General features: G+C 43.6%; 1 protein-coding gene and 1 pseudogene across 2 annotated transcripts; both read left to right on the plus strand.

The window, feature by feature from the left end:
* The first annotated feature begins 684 nt into the window (after positions 1 to 684).
* Positions 685 to 4,365, plus strand: LOC146577900 (uncharacterized). The gene is made up of 4 exons (XM_085267732.1): positions 685 to 702; positions 3,784 to 3,876; positions 3,989 to 4,138; positions 4,245 to 4,365. Exons 2-4 carry the CDS (start codon positions 3,788 to 3,790, stop codon positions 4,363 to 4,365), a joined length of 360 nt encoding a protein of 119 aa, XP_085123858.1. The 5' UTR covers positions 685 to 702; positions 3,784 to 3,787.
* A 4,156-nt stretch (positions 4,366 to 8,521) lies between these two features.
* On the plus strand, positions 8,522 to 19,597 carry LOC146577901 (protein NLRC3-like; annotated as a pseudogene). Its single transcript, XR_014891444.1, has 6 exons — positions 8,522 to 9,011; positions 9,128 to 10,918; positions 12,431 to 12,607; positions 14,348 to 14,545; positions 16,839 to 17,012; positions 17,688 to 19,597. The product of XR_014891444.1 is annotated as a protein NLRC3-like (transcript).
* Positions 19,598 to 20,024: the final 427 nt, after the last annotated feature.

The raw sequence follows: 20,024 nt of genomic DNA on the forward strand, positions 1-20,024 counted from the left end.
ACCTTCCTGTTGTCCTAGACCACCTCCTCCTCCTCTTCCACCACGTCCTCCTCTTTCACCATGTCCTCTTCCTCCACCATGTCCTCCTCTTTCACCATGTCCTCTTCCTCCACCATGTCCTCCTCCTTCACCACGTCCTCCTCTTTCACCATGTCCTCTTCCTCCACCACGTCCTCTTCCTTTGCATCTCTTTGGATCCATTGTTTCAAACCTGAATGAGCTGACTTTGGCCCTTTTATCTATCCATCGCAGGTTCTGATTGGTGTGTGCTAAATTTTGACTCCTAGTGTTTCCACCTGGTTAATTGTGTGCTAATTGAGCTCAAGCTATGCTGACTTAAGTTAACATTTATTGCATGCTAGTGCTTTCTAAATGACTACATGGTGTAAGCACTGTAAAATGTAGGGATTTGTGTGTAGAGTTTTGCAGTAACAGTTCACCAAATTTGAGTCATGTGTCAAAGCAGGAATAGTGTTTATAGTTCAGGGAAATGGGTGTGCTTTTTGACCAATAGCGTTACGGTTTTGAAATTTTAGTTTAGAGGCCTGGTTATAGTGTTTAAGCAATCGAGAAAAACTGTAAACTCCAGCCTGATGCGTTTCTGAGGTTCCTGACTCTGACCGTCCCTCAAACGCCTCTCTGGGCGTTTCCTTCCGTCGCTTTCGTGAATGTTGTGGCGCAGTTGATCGTCTCGAAGTTAAGGTAAGTTAGTCAAGTCAAGTCAAGTCAACTTTATTTGTCAATTCTGCCACATGTACAGGACATACACAGAATAGAAATTGCGTTACTCTCAAACCCTAGTGATTAGAAAAATGCAAATAAAATAATTAAAAAGTAAAAATTTAAATAAATTTAAATAAATACAATACAATTTTACGTATAACAAAAAAAAGCTATGCAATATACAATATACAATATTCAAGTAAGAAGGTCATATGGTGCAAAATAGGCAAATAGTGCAAATGGGGATTTAGTAGTGTACGGTAAGAGATAGTGTAACAACAAAGGCTTATGAGGTCCAATGCTTAAGCAGTCCAATGCTCCACAAAGTGACTGGAGCAGGCCAGTGAGTGCGTCAGAGAGTGGAGTGTGTGTGTGTGTGTGACAGAGTTCAGTGAGACCGTGGTGGAGAAGAGGGGAGAGGGGGGCAGAATCGGGAGGGAGTTTAGCTTCCTGACAGCCTGATGGATGAAGCTGTCCTTCAGTCTGCTGGTCCTGGCCTGGAGACTCCGCAGTCTCCTCCCTGACGGCAGCAGCTTGAAGAAGCTTTGCATTGGGTGCGTGGGATCAGCCGCTATGCAAAGGCTTTTTTAGTGAGACGGGTGCTGTAAATGTCCTGGAGGGAGGGAGAGAGACACCAATGATCCTCTCTGCAGCTCTCACTATGCGTTGGAGGTTCTATGGCAGGACGCATTGCAGGCTCCAAACCACACAGTGATGCAGCTCGACAGGATGCTCTCGATGGTGCCTCTGTAGAAAGTGTGCATGATGGGGGCTGGAGCTCCTGCTCTTCTTAGTTTGCGGAGAAAGAAGAGACGCTGCTGTGATTTCTTGGCCAGTGCTGTGGTGTTGTACGTCCAGGAGAGATCCTCTGTGATGTGCACACCCAAGAACTTGGTGCTGCTCACTCTCTCCACAGACGCTCCGTCAATGGTCAGAGGAGCATGTTGGGTGTGCATTCTCCTGAAGTCCACAACAATCTCCTTCGTCTTCTCCACATTCAGAGAGAGATTGTTGTCAGCACACCACGTGGCCAGGCGTCTCACCTCACTTCTGTAGTCGGTCTCATCCCTGTTGCTAATGAGACCCACCACCGTTGTGTCGTCCGCAAACTTGATGAAGAGGTTGGAGCTGTGTGATGGAGTGCAGTCATGGGTCAGCAGAGTGAAGAGGAGGGGGCTCAGCACACATCCCTGCGGGGCCCCGTGTTTAAAATGATGGTGCTGGATGTATTACTGCCGACCCGTACTGCTTGAGGTCTTCCGGTGAGGAAATCCAACAGCCAGTTGCACAGTGAGGTGTTGAGCCCCAGCTGGACCAGTTTTTGAGTGAGCTGTTGGGGGATTATAGTGTTGAATGCTGAACTGAAGTCTATGAACAGCATTCGAACATATGAATCTTTTTTGTCCAGGTGTGTGAGTGCTGAGTGGAGTGCAGTGGAGATGGCATCATCGGTTGAGCGATTGGGCCGATACGCAAACTGGAAGGGGTCCAGGGAGGGGAGGGGGGGGGAGGGAGTTAGCAGTCTGTACTGTTTTCCTGGCTGACATCAGCTGTGTGCAGCTTAGTTTCAGCATAAATCTGCTTCGTTTTATGTGAGATCAGAGTCTGGGAACGAGACAGAAACAGTTGATGATCAGCAGCTGAACTCGATGTTACTGTGGATCCACTGACTGATGTCTGTAGGCAGCTTCTCCTGCCTCCATCAGTCTGTTACGGAAGCCCGTTTCCGCCACAAAACAGGATCCATTCTCAAAATTTCGACTTATAGCTCGAAATGTCGAGTTAGTTCTGCCAATCAGTAATCCAGCTACAATGCGCACTCAAACCCGCATCGCAACAAATCGGCGCTTTCGAGAGTACGTTAGCTGATATTAACGCCATGTGATTCAGCTAATAACAGAAGGATTTCATCATTTGTGAAGCCACACAGACAATAATCAGCGACTTGTGCATTTATGACTGGCTGTAATTCTGGTATCTTAGCTGTAGCATTTGTAGCTGAGGGCTTCAGCTTCCGGGTAACAAGGAAATTACGTCATTCACGTAAATTACTGATTGACAGCACTAACTCTTAATTTTGAGTTAGTTTTTTCAAAATTCCAAGTTAATAAGTCGAAATTACGATAAAATAAGTCGAAATTTCGAGTTATGGATCCTTCTTTTTTTTAGTGACGCAAACGGGCTTCCAGTGTGTGGATGTTGTTTAACTGCTGACAGTGAGACAGGGCTGTCCTAAGAGTCGCTGCCAACACTTCATCTATAAAATGCATTTCTCTGCTCGTTCGCTATAGTCTGCTGTCGTATCTGTATGCAGGTTATTTTCAGTTTAACTGGTGATGTTCATTCGTGTATTGTAGGTGAATGCGTTGATGATTGATCATAAATTAGTAAACTGGCCGTTTTTGCTCAATAATTCCTGTTTCATGTTCAAACCGTCAGACAGAAACTCTGCGTTTGTTTTTATGTTCTTCAGCCTGTTGTTCTTGAGGTAATCTGTGATGCGTTCAATGACCCTCCACATGCTCTGAGGGTCATTTGAAGAGAAACAGAACTTCATCTTTAGAGCATAAGTGGGTTTTTGCCCTCTTCATGCCCGCGGTCAGGCTCTGTTTATTGTAGTATAACACTCATAGGACACAGTGACCCGCTGCACACACACTGCACACACACTGCACAACATCAACACACACTGCACACACACTGCACACAATGACAGCGGCAGAGTTTGTGTCTGATGTATTAAGTATGAAACACTGTTGAGCTAAAATCTGGTCAGAATGAATCCAGGTGCAGGTGTGTCAGTTTAGGACAACTGGACTAACATCCAAGTGCTCACAATATAAAGTGTATTCTGTAGTAACATCCTGGTGTTGCAGCAACAGTCTCACATGGAAACGTCAACAGTCAAACTCAAAATCTCTTTTTGTCAACAATAAAATGACAGCAGACCAATTTGAACAAAGTTGGTAAAAAGCTTCAGAAATTAGTAAAATATTAAATGATGCTCAATCATCCAGTAAATCCCCAAAGAGTTGATTCTGTTCATCTGGATGTTTTCAGCAGCATGGATCAGTGTGAGGACAGAGAGGAGGGAGTCCCTTCCTCTAAAAGCACTCTGTGTGGGGAACATGAGAGCCAGACCAAAGCTCAGAGGTGAGATGACCATCTCTAACTGTCCATGACTCTTCTCCATGTCACAGCTCAGCACTCACATCACTGCTCCATCATTATTCACACTCATACCTCTGTGTGTGTTGTTTTAAAGCCCAGAGCTGTGGGGCGTACCAGGCTCAGCTGGACATAACCCTGAAACTAATCCAGAGCCTGGACCTGAACCCAGCTGTGTTTCCTTAAAGAGCAACATGTCGAAGGGTGTTGGTGTAAACTTTAACAAAAGACTGTTATGTGACAAAGAGTAAGTACATTATTTTTATGAGTTTGTTCATCATGTCTTTAATTTAATATTTCCAGTTTTTCCTTCCTGTCTCATGAAGCTGTTACATTTATTGTTTTTCTCTTAGGATCAATAAGAGGCCAGAATCTCCTGGACCTGAACCCAGCTGTGTTTCCTTAAAGAGCAACGTGTCGAAGGATATCGGTATAAACTTTAAAGGCTGTTCTTCTGCTGCTGCTGAGAGGTAATGTGTGTCTAGATGTTGTTCCTGACTCTGTATTTTTGAATAAATCCTCATGTTTAATATCAGCTCAGCTCTTTTTCACACATTTCTATGTTGGTATGTGAAGCGGTGTGTGTTGGAGTGTTTCCACAAACACAGCAGTCAGAGTGGAAAGAGTGGATGTTGTAGGAGGTGTTTGTGTAGTGAAGAGGCTGAGTGTCTGTAGGACTCCAGCTGCTCCAGCAGGTGTCTCCTTTGTGCTTTGCTTCAAACACAGTGTAGGGAGGAGCTTCCACTCAGGTGTTTCAGGTGTTGCTGGATGGAGGAGGACAAATAGTTTTTCCCTTCAGTGACACTTCAGCAGCTCAATGTTCTGGGAGATGTTTGTCTTTATGAAGGTTTATGGATTCTTGTTCTTACTTTGGTTAAACTGAGCAATACATTTTCCATCTAACGTTTAAAGTAAATTTCCAGGTGAATAAAAGATCTGCAGCTGCAACCTCTGTGATGTTTCACAGTCTGAAAGTAACAAATTCAACCAGAGTTCAAACAAAGGCTTAATATACGTGTGTGTTTGATATAATGCCAACAAGTACAAACAGGTGTTCTTACAGGTCTTAATCACAGAGCTCTGATAAGTCTGGTGACTTTCACACTCAGCAATTTTGCTGCCTTTTATTTTATATTGGCCTTTTTAGAGCCCTTCAAAGTCTCCCACATTCATACAGAGCTTTTAACACCAAACTCCTTTACAGTCCTTCTCCTCTCACACACGATCACACGACTGATTTGTCTGCAGCAGCTGTGTTACTGCTAGTATTTTATTATGTGTGTAATCTCCTCATATTGTTCCTGTGGTTTAGTTTGACTTCCTTCTGCAAACTCAGCTGCTCTGTTGCTGATACACGTCTCCATGAATATGATTGATCAGATGCTGCCAACACCATGTGTTTCATGTGAGCGCTCAGCTGAAAGCCTGGGTTGACTTATCGAGTTAATAACAAGCTTCACGTGACTGTGAATGCTAAAGTGAATCCAGATAAAGGAAAGAGACCCTGCTAATGTTGGACTCACTTCTTAGTGTAGATCCCAGGAGGAAGTTCAACATAGCCATTCTTTGTGCTAGCTCGACCAAACCTGAGACCACAGTGCAGGATAATGATTATCATCTGTCTCTGTCAAGGACATTTAAAATCCACAAATAACAAACATAATTAGATTTGATCATTAAAAATATGTTTTCACTTAAAAAAGCATGAGCACACTGGTGGATTACAGAAACATGAAAACTCGTTAACAGTAAAGTTAATTTGGCGTAAGATTTTATCATTGATTTTAAAGTCTCTGCTGCAGAGAGGTGAGCTGTTAGTAACAAGAACTCTCTGATTTAAATGATTTTGATGTTTCCTGCTTTCTAAAATGCATCTCTGTAGCAGAGCAGTGTCTCCAAGGACACACAGGCTCAGCTGTAACTGTCAGTTTATCTGGTTTAAGACACATTTGGACTCAATTGGCTGTTTTTAACTATGTATTTTAATCAGAGGTGTAAATTTAGACCTCACACATCTGGATCCTAAACTATGATAGAAACAGCTGCTAGCAGTGGGTAGTTTGACTTTGATACGCTGCTCTAGAAAGCAAACAAAGGTTTGTGCAGCTCCTCTTCAGAAAAGTGTTCAGAGAGCAGCTGCTGTATTAGACAAAGGCTCGTCGTGTGAGCCCAGATGTGTGTAACAGCTGGATGAAGGAGAACCATCACAGTCACGTCTCCATCCTGCCTTTATTAATGAACTTCCTGTTGCTTGCAGATGACAGGAACACAAAGTGTTTGTGCCACGTGATGCTGCAGGATTTGTTAACGTGTCCATGATGGTAACATCTCCTCGTCTAACTGCAAACACATGAGCTCCTAACGGCAGCTATCACAGCCACACAGGCAGACTGTGTCTCACTGTTGCATTCAGGGACATTTGTTTTCCTGTAAAAAGCTGAACTCTAATCTAAGAGGACTGTTACTGACAGGAAACAGCTGCATTATCTGCAGTCTGTGTGATCACAGCTGCTTCAATCACTTCATCAGAGAATTGATCATTGAATAAAACATGTTTGTGTCTGCAGAGGTCAGAGGTCACAGTCTGCAGGATCCAGCTGTCCGTCTGTGAGGAGTGATAAGTCCAAAGTTCATCCTCTAAACTTCAGTGCTGAACCTGGACCAACGAGGTCAGAGACCTGTGATGACTCCTTTACATGTTTGTGTTTTCCTGGATAAATATGACCAAAGATTCATTAAAAAGGTAAAAAAATATTAGACTTTGTCCTGTAGCGCTGTGTGGCAGGCAGGATTGGACCCAAACACAACAGGATGAAGTCAAAGAGGCAGCTTTATTTCAGCTGTGAACATGCAAACAGCAGAAATAAGGAAACATAACTGTAGGTTTGCAGTGAATGAAGCCTCAGCTCGACGCTCCACTTTGTCCCTCTTTTCCTTCTCCAAACAGCCACATCAGGAGTCTCTGATGGAGTTTTAAAATATTTAATTACAAATGTCCAAAGATGGGTTCAGGATACCTGAATCCACAATTATTAAAGCTAAAATAGTTCACAGGGTTTGGACTTTGTTAGGTGACAAGAGAACATCAAAGTGTTTTTTATCTTTAAACAGTATTTTTATCACTTCAGTTGCTCTCACAGCCCTGTTTGTTATTTTAGTAAGTAAGTAAGTAAAGTTTATTTATTAAGCGCTTTTCATAGACAGGTAGTCACAAAGTGCTGCACACAGAGATTAAAATAAACAGTATGATAAATAGCAAAATGCACAATATACACAATATAGAGTTTAAATGTAAATTAAAAATATAAAAATGTAAACAGCATTGGTCAACAGAAAGCTTGTTTAAACAGTAAAGTTTTTAACTGTTTTTTAAAGGATTCCACAGAGTCAACCAAACGTAGTTGTAGAGGTAGACTGTTCCACAGCCTTGGTGCCACAGACTGAAAGGCTCCGCCCCCTTTCGTCTTCAGACGTGTTCTGGGAGCAACCAACAAACTCTGAGTCTGTGAGCGGAGACAGCGAGCAGCAGTGTATTTAGTGAGAAGCTTGGATAAATAATCTGGGGCCATTTAGTGCTCTGTACGTTAAAACAATCATTTAAAACAAATTCTAAAATCTATTGGGAGCCAATGTAAAGAACATAAAATAGGAGTGATGTGAGCTCGCTGGGTAGAGCGAGTTAGTAGAGTGGGTGCTGCGTTTTGTACAGCTTGGAGGCGAGAAAGAGATGATTTATCCAAGCTGGTAAACAGGGAATTACAATAATCTAAACGCGATGACACAAATGCATGGACAATTTTTTCCAGTTCAGCTAAGGAGACCATATGTCGCAGTTTAGAAATATTCCTTAAATGAAAGAAACAGGAACGAGACAGAGACTTTACATGTGAGTCAAGGCCCAAAGAAGAGTCAAATATTATTCCAAGATTTCGAATATTTGGCTTAATTGTTAGAAAGCCAATCAGAGATTTGAGTTAAAGCCTGGACTAGGGTGGACAGCCTATCCAGCTGATGAGGCTTAACCAGAGCTCTTATGTTTCACTCAGTGCTCCCACCAAACACCTTGGAGGACACATTAGTGTGATTTAGATTTCATTGCTGTAAACACCAGTCACACAAGCTAACCCATGGAGGCAGCAGCAGGCTTTGTGTTTGGTAAAGTCTGCTGGCTTAAACTAAGAGAGTTTAGTTTGTTAGCACAAAGAGCTGTCAGCTAAAGCCCCGAATGCACTTTGAATACAGACAAACTGAGAAAAACACTTTAAATACAGCAAACAGTCAAACTGACCACATGTTTTTCTGCTGATCATCCACAGCAGTACGTTTAGCATTCATGCTAGCAGCAGGCTATGACTGTTAGGGTTGCCAACCGTCCCTTAAAAAACTGAATCGTCCCGTATTTAGAAACAAAAGCACACGTCCCGTATTGAGCTAATAAGGGACGCACTTTGATCATCATGAGCCATCATGAGCCAGCCAGAGAGACACAGAGTTTATACTAGAAGAGAAACCTGCTCATCTTCATCATGTTTGTTTAAATAGAGAAAATCAGAACTCTCTGTGTGTCAGACCACGGCTCTACACGGACACTTCTAAGCTGCTTCAGAGTGAACTGACCCAGATAATCTGCACACAGCGGCTGTAAAACAGTGAAAGTCATAACTGTGTCTCTCTGATGGAAAGCTTTTATTGTGAAGTCAGGAAGTCTGCAGGAAGTGTTGAGTTTGTATTCATCGCTCAGTGTTTAATGAGACAGGCAGACAGGAAGAGCAGCTCATTAGTGTTGATGAAATCAAAGGAACTGTGAGGAACTGCAGTTTGGTCACATCTGGATGTTTTTCACTGACAGTAAATGTTTTTAGTGATGAAGAAATGTGTTCACAGAGAGAGGAAGAGGAGTGGTGTTTGTGAGGAGGAGCAGCCGTCCTGCTGTGCTTTGTGTCAGGACGTCCTGAAGGATCCAGTCTCTACCAGCTGTGGACACTGGTTCTGCAGACAGTGCATCTCCTCATACTGGGACCAGTCTGCTTCACCAGGAGACTCCTCCTGTCCCCAGTGTGGAGAAAGATCCAGAAGCAGAGCTGGACTGCAGACAGCCAGTCAGAGCAGCTGTGTACAAAGTAAGACTGAACATCTGTCTGCTGATGGACTCATTTCTGAAAACTGGACTTCTTGTGTTGTTCAGACATTGAAGAGTTTTCTTTCTCTTTAGTCTCATTGTTTTTCTTTCTTTCAGCAGATGTTGGTCTGCAGGAGGTTTTAGATGAACATAAGATCAGTCTGAGGAGGAGATGTGAACGTGTGACTGAAGGAAGTGATGAAACAGGAAGTAGAACCCTCCTCAACACCATCTACACTGAGCTCTACATCACAGAGGGACAGAGTGAAGAGGTTCATACCCAACATGAGGTGAGGCAGCTGGAGACAGCTTCCAAGATGGACGCCCTCCATGACGCTCCAATCAGGTGCCAGGACATCTTTAAAGCCTTACCTGACCAACAGAGACCCATCAGAGTGGTTCTGACCAACGGCGTGGCTGGTGTTGGAAAAACCTTCTCAGTGCAGAAGTTCACTCTGGACTGGGCAGAGGGCTTGGAGAACCAACATGTCAGTGTGGTGGTTCTGCTTTCATTCAGGGAGCTGAACCTGATCAGAGATGAGCAGTACAGTCTTCTGGAGCTGCTCCATGTTTTCCATCCAACATTACAGAAGGTCACAGCAGAGAAGCTGGCTGTCTCTCAGCTTTTGTTCATCTTTGACGGCCTGGATGAAAGCAGACTTTCATTGGATTTCACCAACAGGAAGCTGCTGTCTGATGTCACACAGAAGTCATCAGTCAGCCAGCTGCTGACAAACCTCATCCAGGGGAATCTGCTTCCCTCGGCTCTCGTCTGGATAACTTCCCGACCCGCAGCAGCCAATCAGATCCCTCCTACATGTGTTGACAGGCTAACAGAAGTACGAGGCTTCACTGACGCCCAGAAGGAGGAGTACTTCAGGAGGAGATTCAGTGATGAAGAGCTGTCCAGCAGAATCATCTCCCACATGAAGACATCCAGGAGCCTCCACATCATGTGTAGTATCCCAGTCTTCTGCTGGATCACTGCTACAGTTCTGGAGCACATGTTGACTACAGAGCAGAGAGGAGAACTGCCCAAGACCCTGACTGACATGTACTCACACTTCCTGCTGGTTCAGACAAAGAGGAAGAAGAACAAGTACCATGAGGGACATGAGACGAGTCCACAGGAGCTGACGGAGGCTGACAGGGAAGTTCTTCTGAAGCTGGGGAGGCTGGCGTTTGAACATCTGGAGAAAGGAAACATCATGTTCTACCAAGAAGACCTGGAGCAGTGTGGTCTGGATGTGACAGAGGCCTCGGTGTACTCAGGAGTTTGTACAGAGATCTTCAAAAGAGAGTGTGTGATCTTCCAGAAACCAGTCTACTGCTTTGTTCATCTGAGCATTCAGGAGTTTCTGGCTGCTGTCTACATGTTCCACTGTTTCACCAACAGGAAGACAAAGGTGCTGAAGAACTTCTTGGGACAAAAATACAACGAGTCCTCTGTGGATGATTTCCTGAACAGAGCCATGTATAAATCCCTCCAGAGTAAAATGGCCACCTGGACCTGTTTGTTCGCTTCCTTCATGGCCTCTGTCTGGAGTCCAACCAGAGACTCTTAGTAGGTCTGCTGGGTCAGACAGAGATCAGTCCAGCAACCATCCAGAGTGTCATCAACAACCTGAAGGAGATGAACAGTTATGGAATCTCTCCTGACAGAAGCATCAACATCTTCCACTGTCTGATGGAGATGAACCACCTCTCATTATTTCAGGAGATCCAAGAGTTCCTGAAGTCAGAGAACAGATCAGAGAATAAACTCTCTGAGATCCAGTGCTCAGCTCTGGCCTTCATGCTGCAGATGTCAGAGGAGGTTCTGGATGAGTTGGACCTGCAGAAGTACAACACATCAGAGCGGGGACAACAGAGACTGATTCCAGCTGTGAGGAACTGCAGAAAGGCTGGGTGAGTCCAGATGTGATCATTAACATCATTGATCAGTGTAGGTTAGTAGTTTAATTTTGAAAATAAAATCAGATTGTAAGCACAAAGTGTTTGTGTCCGTACGCTGCAACCTTCCACACCATTCCTTTTATTGTACAGACTCAGCAGCAGCTCCATGGATCCCAAATCCAAGAGTGGAGAACAGATTTGAAGTGTGTCACATCCATGCAGTCACAGCTGTTTCCACCATGTTTCCACTGATATTAATCCTGTTCAATGACACGTTTCATATCAGTGAATATGTTCTTTAGGACGTCCACTGACATGTTTAAGTGTCCTGCTGGAAATCACTCAAATCATCCATGAAATCCATGAAAAATCCTTTTAGTGTTTCTAACTTCACCCTCTGTCCTCTCTCTCTCTCCATCCTCCTCACTGCTTCTTTCACTGATAATCACACAAACATCGTATTCAGCTACAAAATAACACAATAATATCATCTGATGATCATTATTATAAGAGCAGGATCCATATTTGATATCAGAGTAACACACTGCTTGGTTATGTGCAGTCATCATCAGTGACTGTGGGTCAAACAGAAGCTCTCTGATTGGTTGCTGACCTTGGTCACCTGTCCACTCTCACCTGTTTGTGTTTGCTCTCTCTTTGCTGTCTCCATCCTCTCTCTCCTTTCTCTCCCTCTCTGTCTTTGTACGTCACTCAGGTCCAATGGAAACAGTGACATTTACAAACCAATCAAAGACAAACTGATCCATGTCAGTTTATAACAATATTCAAAGTGAATACAGGCTGCTGCTGGACACAGACAGGTAACATCATTTTGACTTGCTGTCACCTGGATCTGGACTCATAAACACTGAAGCCCTGAACAGGAATACAAATCATTTTCTGCCAACTAGCGACACACCAGCAGATAATGGCTCAGAAAGCTCAAATGAGCCAATCATTTCTGTGTTTAGTTCCCCTGAAATCAGATCTGATATCAGCAGCTCTGAGTTCATTCATCATTATTGTCCAGTGATGAGATTTCTGCTGCGTTTGGTAACAGTCAGCAGGTTTTTCCTGCGTGTGGACGTGAACAGTCGTACCTGACAGCAGGTAGCAAACAGAGATCATCTTTCCAGCTGGAACTCTTCACTGAGCTGAACTCATTCAAAATGTTCTGGAGTCAAAACAGGAAACAGTCCAAATGTGTGTCTTCACTCTGACTCTGGATCAGATCTCAGTGACAGACTGTGGACATTATGGAAGCCTAAATGTGACACCATCTTCCTCCTTCATCTGCAGATTAAAGCCAAACAAAGATTCTCATTAAAAGTCTGCAGGTCTGAGAGAGACTCAATCGTTGTGTCATGTCAAACACAGTAAGAGGAGCTGAAGCACAGATGTGAAGAGCAGATTCATCAGATTATGACCTCACTCTGTTTTGTCTTCATATACATTCAGTCTGTGTTTATAATGCAGATTTTCTGCTTTTTATAATAACACATTTTATATTTTCTATCATCACAGACTGACTCGGTGTGGACTCTCAGAGTCTCACTGTGAAGTTGTGGCCTCAGCTCTGAAGTCCAACCCCTCCCATCTGACAGAGCTGGACATGAGTTACAACTACAAGCTGCAGGATTCAGGTGTGAAGCTTCTGTGTGCTGGACTGGAGAGTCCAAACTGTCGACTGGAGACTCTGAGGTGAGTTCACTGACTGCGGCTGTTGTTGTTTTTCTATATTTCAGGTCTTTGATTGATGTTTGAAACTTTCTTTAGTTCCTAAATGTTCAGGATGTGTCTGAAGACAAATGTGAAGAAGTTTGAGTGCTTTCAGAAATGTTGTCTTTCCAAACGAACAACAGTTTTTCCTTTTGGCTCCAAACAGAAGTGACAGACTTGAGCAGGGTTCATTTAAAGGCTGACAGAAGTGGAGTGGTGACGGGGAGATGTTTGACAGGACAGTGTTTCAGCCTCCACAGGTTCATGTTGTGCTCCATCAGTCAGTGAAGATGAAGTCAGTGCTGATGAGGCTGTAGAGTGTGTGAGGGATGTGAATGAGGATGATGAAGATCTGATGATAGCAGATAATAACAGGCTGCAGAGACTTTGAGCCATACAGGGCACACAGTGTGTGTACAGAACAGCTGAAATCATTATGGAGGCCTCACTGGGATATGGAAGCATCACAGTACAGCTTCAGTGAAGCATTAAAGTCTCTGATATGAGATGAGAAATGAAGCAGCCAGAGCTTTTTCATGAGTGGAAATCCACAGTGACTGTGAGCTGCTGCTACAGCCTCCAGATTAGCCAGCAGCTCATCCTGCTCAACATTTCCTCACCAACTTTAATGGAAGTGTGATGTTTTCAGCTGGAGTGATGGTCAGGGTGGCCTCCCTCTCCTCTTCTTCTCCTCTTCCTCTTTCATTTGTAAAGCCACTTCTGCTGCTTTCATTCATTTGGAAGTCCTGTAGCTGAGTTTGGGAGAGACTAACAGCCTCGGCAGCAGAGGGGAGAAAGGCTGTAACACCACCTCTTTACTCTGTTCTACCTGTCACATCATTTTATCAGGAAACAAATATGCTCATGTTTTTACTATGTTTGTCTTGAAGATGTAAGAAGATCACATGGTGCTTTTTATTATTGTGTTGGTTTGTTTCCTGTCTCTTGGATGGAGCTCAGCTGTGCGTGGCCCCTGGGCCTGTGGTCAGAGTGTGTGCTGGATAATCCGGCCCAGGATGAGGCCAAACTAACATGGGATGAAATGTCTGTCACATAATTGAGCTTAGTGTAGTTTCATTTCTGCACAATTTCAAAACAACCAAAACTTTGTTCTGTCTTTTCTATGTTATACTGTAGACTTTCTTTGATACTGTGTCCAAAAGGAGCAGCTTTTACTTTGAAGGGGAGGCGTCTCTGTTTCCTCTTCAGGTTGGATGATGGAAGCAAATGAGTGTGTGATGTTCTTTCAGTGTTGCACTTTGTAGACGCTCCCTGAGCACTGGTCTCACAGCCAGCTGCACATAGAGACCAGTGTTGTTAGTCCAGGTCAGAAGATGACTTGTTGGAATGAAAATGAGCTTGTAGTTTGTCTGCTTTAATAATGTGACTGGAAAAAAGTGTTGGACTTCAAATATGTCCATTTCTTTCACACTTCACCTTTAAAAGTGAAGCCTTGTGGTTCCTGGAAGGAAAAACACGACTTTTTCAAGTCTTTGTCCTGTTTTTATGATAAATGTACGACTTTAATGTGAAACATTCAGAGTTTTTTCTCTTGTTGTGTTTGTTTGAAGCTGCTTCCTGTTGGCTTCAGCTGTTTGGAGTTTCCATTTTCTAAACTTCTACATTCTGAACCTTCTTCAGCTCTGAACAGATGATGAAACACTGAATGATTTCAAGCTCACACTTTGTCTAATAAACTTACATCTTTCATTCTTTATACAGATTGATGGACTGTGATTTGTCAGAGATCAGCTGTGATTATCTGGCAGCAGCACTGAAGTCCAACCCCTCCCATCTGAGAGAGCTGGACCTGAGTACTGACTCCTGGTGGTTGACTAACAAGAAAAAGCTGCAGGATTCAGGAGTGAAGCATCTGTGTGGTTTCCTGGAGAGTCCAGGATGTGGACTTGAAACTCTGGGGTCAGTCAGCATGTTTTAGTTGTGCTGAGATGAATATGATGTGAAAGTTGTGCTGACACTAAACTGCAGACATCAGGCTGATATTATACTGATCCACACTGAGGATCTTCATGGTAAAGTCTGTTTTTTTTCTTCTCTGGTTTAGTCCATTGACTGCAGCAGAACAATGTTCACATTTCAAACTTTCAAAGAAGAAGAAAAATCCTCCACTGGATAATTCACTGTGAAACTCTCAAACTCTTCATTCCACCTTAAAGTCTGTCTGACACTGAAATCCAAAGCAAAATGTGTGTTTGCTTTACAGACAGCAGTCCAACACAAACATACACACATCATCCAAAACACAGTCCAACATCCAAATCTCCTCCACTGCCAGCATGAATGATGGGAAAGAGAAGGAGGAACACTCTGACATTCAGGGTTAGAATGAGTTTCATGAAGCAGACTGTGAAGATCAAAGCTGCATTAGAAAGCTTACATGAATGAATGAGTGGACAGAAGTGGACAGAGATCATCTGAAGCACTTCAAAGGCTTTAAATCAGCACATTTCTCTTTATTCTTTATCAACTCTGTTAGTTTCTCTCAGTTTTCTGTGGAATGAAGCTAACAGCAGGCTAATAAGATGCTGACCAATAGGTTTCTATTAAAGGTTGTAATTTGTATATGAAAAAGTGCTTTGGCTCAGCAGGGATCAGCTTACAGGTAGAATACAGCTGCTGGATGGGATTAGCATGTCATAGCTATCTACCAAACTGCTAACTGGGGGATTTCAGGCCATCTATGGATCATTTTTGCTAACTGTTTATTCAGCTTAGGCTCACAGGGCTGCAGCCTGTGCCCTAGCTGTCATAGGGCAAGAGGCGTGGTCCACCTGCACAGGTGAGCAGTCCATCACAGGGCCAACAGAGAGAGACAGAGAAGCATTCTCTCACATCCACACCTACAGCCAATTTAGAAGCACCAATGAACCTAAGCAGCATTTCATTGGACTGTGGGAGAACATCCAACCTCCACAGAAAGGCCAACAAGCTTCAACCTACAACCTTCTTGCTTTAAGGCACTAGTGCGAACCACTTTTCCCCATTTCAGCCCAAATCCTGCATCTTCCTTTTTCTGACTCCAGGCCAGCTCCACTAACACTTTCTCATCAGACACTGCCACCTAGTGGAGGAAGTCTTAGTCCCATTTGAAGCTTCAGATGACAGTTAGTTCCTTTACAAAGAGGTGGAGGTGGTGGGGCCACAGCACCATCATCACGGAGTGCCATAGGACACTTAACCTTTGTTTCCATATGCTGGGAACTTCCTGTTGTTCCAAGGAGGACTGGAAAATGTGTGAAAATCTCCCAGTCAGTTCCTCACAGCACACTTCAATCATTTCCCTCCCACAGCATCAGGACCAGGGCTTTTTCTCTCTTTGCTCCCACTAAGAGATTTCCACACAAACACCTCATCAGTGGGACTCTCAGAACTACCAGCCCTTTGCTACAATCACAAAGCTCTTCATTGAAATCAATGATATCATAGCTGGAATCAAATGAGTCCAAGTCTTCTGCTGATTCAGCATCACATTCATCTTTGCTCCTTGTTCTGCATCCCCACCATGGACTTCATTCCTTTCCAAGCCAGCCTTGAGTGTCCTTTATTCAGCTCATCCTCTGCTTTACTTTTACACCTGATTTTAGCTGCTTTATCTCTCTTTCAACAAGTTTCTGTGCCTCAATCTTTTTCTTCTCTCCCTCATAACAAGACAGCTTCTTCTGCCTGAGAACATGTTGGAGTGATTTACTAATCCAGGGCTGCTTATTGGGGAAAATACTTCCTGTTTCCAAAGTAATCCCCATTTTTCCCAGAAAGAAATGTAAGTAGAAATCGATGATCTAAGTGAGAACATGAGCCTTTAAAAAGTCCCAGTGGGTGCAGTCAAAGCAGTCCCTCAGTCCCAGTATAGAGTCTTTGGTCCAGCCTGGAACAACTGTGTGCCCAGTTTGAGCTCTCTTCAGTCCTGTGACCTGACAGACCCAGAGGGGCCATCACATCACATTTAGAAGCTCCCCTAATGGAGCCACAACACATGTCCAATACTTAGTCTGTCTTGTTGGACCAACTGGAAGAAATGATTCAACAGTTTCCTGTTTGAAGCTGCTTCCTGTTGGCTTCAGCTGTTTGGAGTTTCCATTTTCTAAACTTCTACATTCTGAACCTTCTTCAGCTCTGAACAGATGATGAAACACTGAATGATTTCAAGCTCACACTTTGTCTAATAAACTTACATCTTTCATTCTTTATACAGATTGAGGGACTGTGGTTTGTCAGAGATCAGCTGTGATTATCTGGCAGCAGCGCTGAAGTCCAACCCCTCCCATCTGAGAGAGCTGGACCTGTACGGAAACAACCTGAAGGATCCAGATGTGAAGCAGCTGTCTGATCTTCAGCAGAGTCCAGACTACAGACTGGAGACTCTGAGGTCAGTAGAGTGATGGAGTGAGTGGGTGGTGCTGTCAGCAGTATTGTACTAAACACAGTCAGTATGAAACAAAGATCCAGTGTTTCCTGTAAAGCTGCAGCTTCTCAGTGAAGCTGTGAGAGGAGAACGGTGACAGGCTTCAGGATTGGACACAAACACTTCCTGTTTCTGACCTTTATGGTCACCATAGTAACGGCTGACACGCTCTGATCAAACGCTGTCAACAGCCAATCAGCTCTCTGAACAAAGCAGCACGCAGACCAATGTCTGCATTCATTTCCAAGTTTAAAGCAGTGAAGAACACAGTCTGTAGGTGAGGAAGAATTTAGTGAGAGCAGATGTTTGGATGGAATTCCTCCAGTTAACAGCTGGAACCGTCCATCTGGATTGTTGGGCTTGTTGTTGGGGTTCCTACAGAGCTCAGAGTGGACACACCAAGGTTCTTCTAATGAATGAAAGTCCAAACTCAAACTAGGAGGGAAAAACATTTTTATCAACTTCAATAAAAATCCAAAGATTAGAAAAAGTGAAGCAACAATGAGTCCTAGTACAGTCCCAGCACTGAAGTCCCTGCTGCTCTTTATACTGGATATGCTGCATCACTGACTGACAGCTGATGAAGAGTCTCTGGAAACACTCGTTTATCTCCTCTGCTCTTCCTCCTTCTCTCTGCAGGTGGAGGCGATGATGGTAAACAGGACGGTGTGTGTGCTGAGAGAGGAGGAGCTGTGTCCTGATGATCCAGAGAGGTTGAAGCAGCAGCAGCTTGTGTGTAGAGACGCTCTGACTGGGCCATGTTACTGGGAGGTGGAGAGGAGAGCTTCATCCAGCAGTGACTGACAGAGGAATGAGAAGAAGTGCAGATGACTGTCAGTGCTGCAGAGTGAACTGCTCTGAGAACAGCTCCACTGTCAGACACAATGTAGAGTCCAGCATCATCCCTGTGTGTCCCTCTGGATCTGACAGAGGATCATCAGTGTATCTGGACTGCTCTGCTGCTGCTCTGTCCTTCTACAGTCTCTGCACAGTCTCTGCCTGACTCTGGCTTCAGACCCTCCTGGATCAAACTCACCTGGAAAGACTTTCAAACATAACTCAATAGATTTGAATACAGAATATATTTGATGTATACTGTAGATGTACTGTAGAGTTGCAGTTTGTCACTTGTAAATACAGTCTGTGAGCAGCTGTGTCCTGAAAGATCTTTCTAGAAACACGAAATGTTTTCACTCTTCTGTTGCTTTTTCATATATTTCCACAACATTAATATTGATCCCACCTGTCTCACCTGTTTCATGCTTTTATACATAATAACAGGACACGTGTGATCTGAGCGCTGCTGTGGTTGCTGTGCTGCACGTCTTCATTTAGATAACAGAGACATCTAGTGGTTCAGAGGGAGAACTACAGGAGGTGGAGCTGTGTTTCAGCATGGAAAACTTTTTATCTTTTAGGCGCAGATACAAATATGAGAAGTATCAGTGTGAGATACAAAAGGTCACATCAGTCAGCAGAGGGAACAGTGATTACACAGCAATGTAAGAATAGAAACATAACAGTGAATCTGGACATGTATACAGATGGAAGCAAACAAACAGGATGTAACACTACATTAAAGCCACAAATGGGAAGAAAACAAAGCCAAAGGAAAATATATTTGATCTCAGGAATCCAAATCAGATGCTTTAGAGCAGGGGTCGGCAACCCTGGGCACGCGTGTCACAGCTGGCACGTGAAGGGTTAACTGATGGCACGACCATAGCTGGACTGGCCATCGGGCATACTGATGATGTTTTTTCATTTTTATGGGCCGATGATGTTTTTTTATGATTATTATTGTTTTTGTAACGGTATAAACGATGGAAGGTGGTGGATTGGCCGGATGCTGGTCGATGTGTAAAAAAAACTCAGTTGTTTGATGGTGGCTATCAGGGGCGATTCTAGGGTCAGAGCTTTGGGGGTGTTGAGCACCCAGAGAGCTGCCCATCCAGGCAAGGTAAACTTTAGTTGTCACGATGAGATGTTATCAGATTATTCTGTTATCATATGTTACCTTATATATGTAATCAAAGTAGTTGAATTAAGCTAACTGCTGTAGGTCATATATTATCCTTTAGTTTAGATGGTGTGCTGTGTATGTAGTTTAGTTCTCATGATACTTTTGAGTTAACAGAACATATTCACATATTAGTTTATTAGATAAGTGTGCATCACTCTGTATCCTTGATCTGCTGTGAATGTGTTACACTGTTTTCTTGACATGCTTTATTGTTGAATCATAAAAATAAGATTGTTCAGGAGACTCTGCGTCTAGGGCAGAAGAGCTAAACTACATTCCATACCCCCACCTTTGTAGGAAGACAGGGAGCCGAGGTCATAACTTAGGCGATGTAACAGAGAAAGAATGTGATGTTTGGGCTTTTACGACTAGGTGGGGGCCGCTAGAGGGTATAAGAAGCTGTGTAAACCGTCACCATTTTGAGACTTGCTGTGACCCTCTTCAGGCATGTCTCCCCATCATGATGGTTCTAAATGCTCTTTGTGTTGAATTGTATGGAAATAAATGATTGTTGATTGAGCATTTATACACCGAGTATTGTACTTCCTTCAGCCCAAAGATTCAAAGAATTGGGAGATTTCAACAACTTGGTGCCGTGTGACCCGGATCTTTGGTGTGCTGAGGAGGTGCAGATTTGGCCTCTGGTGAGATCGTGAGGCGAGGTGAACAGAGGACCGGTCCAAAAATAAAAAGGTAAGCACAGCCTGTTGTATTATAAATACCAAATGTGCATATTGGGCTTTCCAAATTAATCTGTTCGCTGAGTTACACGTATTTTCACATTAAATTTGTCGGTGTCTGGTTTTTGGCGCAAGATACGAACAACATAAGTTGAGGCTGAATTCCAGTGTGTTAAATAAACTGCTTCTACCGAGAAACTAATAACATACTACATTGGACTAGTTGCAGCCCACTTTACCTTCCACATTTAATTTTGTCGAAGACTGGCTTCT

This window comes from Mchenga conophoros, linkage group LG3 (assembly GCF_057382185.1).
Source record: "Mchenga conophoros isolate Kocher_MC1m ecotype Shallow Benthic linkage group LG3, M_conophoros_male_GT1.1, whole genome shotgun sequence".
In the NCBI taxonomy this organism is placed as follows: Eukaryota; Metazoa; Chordata; class Actinopteri; order Cichliformes; family Cichlidae; genus Mchenga; species Mchenga conophoros.

Coding starts and splice junctions, on each gene's coding strand:
- LOC146577900 (XM_085267732.1), top strand. CDS start 3,788: ATGGATCAGTGTGAGGACAGAGAGGAGGGAGTCCCTTCCTCTAAAAGC. Junction 3,877..3,988: donor AGCCAGACCAAAGCTCAGAG/GTGAGATGACCA, acceptor GTTGTTTTAAAG/CCCAGAGCTGTGGGGCGTAC. Junction 4,139..4,244: donor AGACTGTTATGTGACAAAGA/GTAAGTACATTA, acceptor TTTTTCTCTTAG/GATCAATAAGAGGCCAGAAT.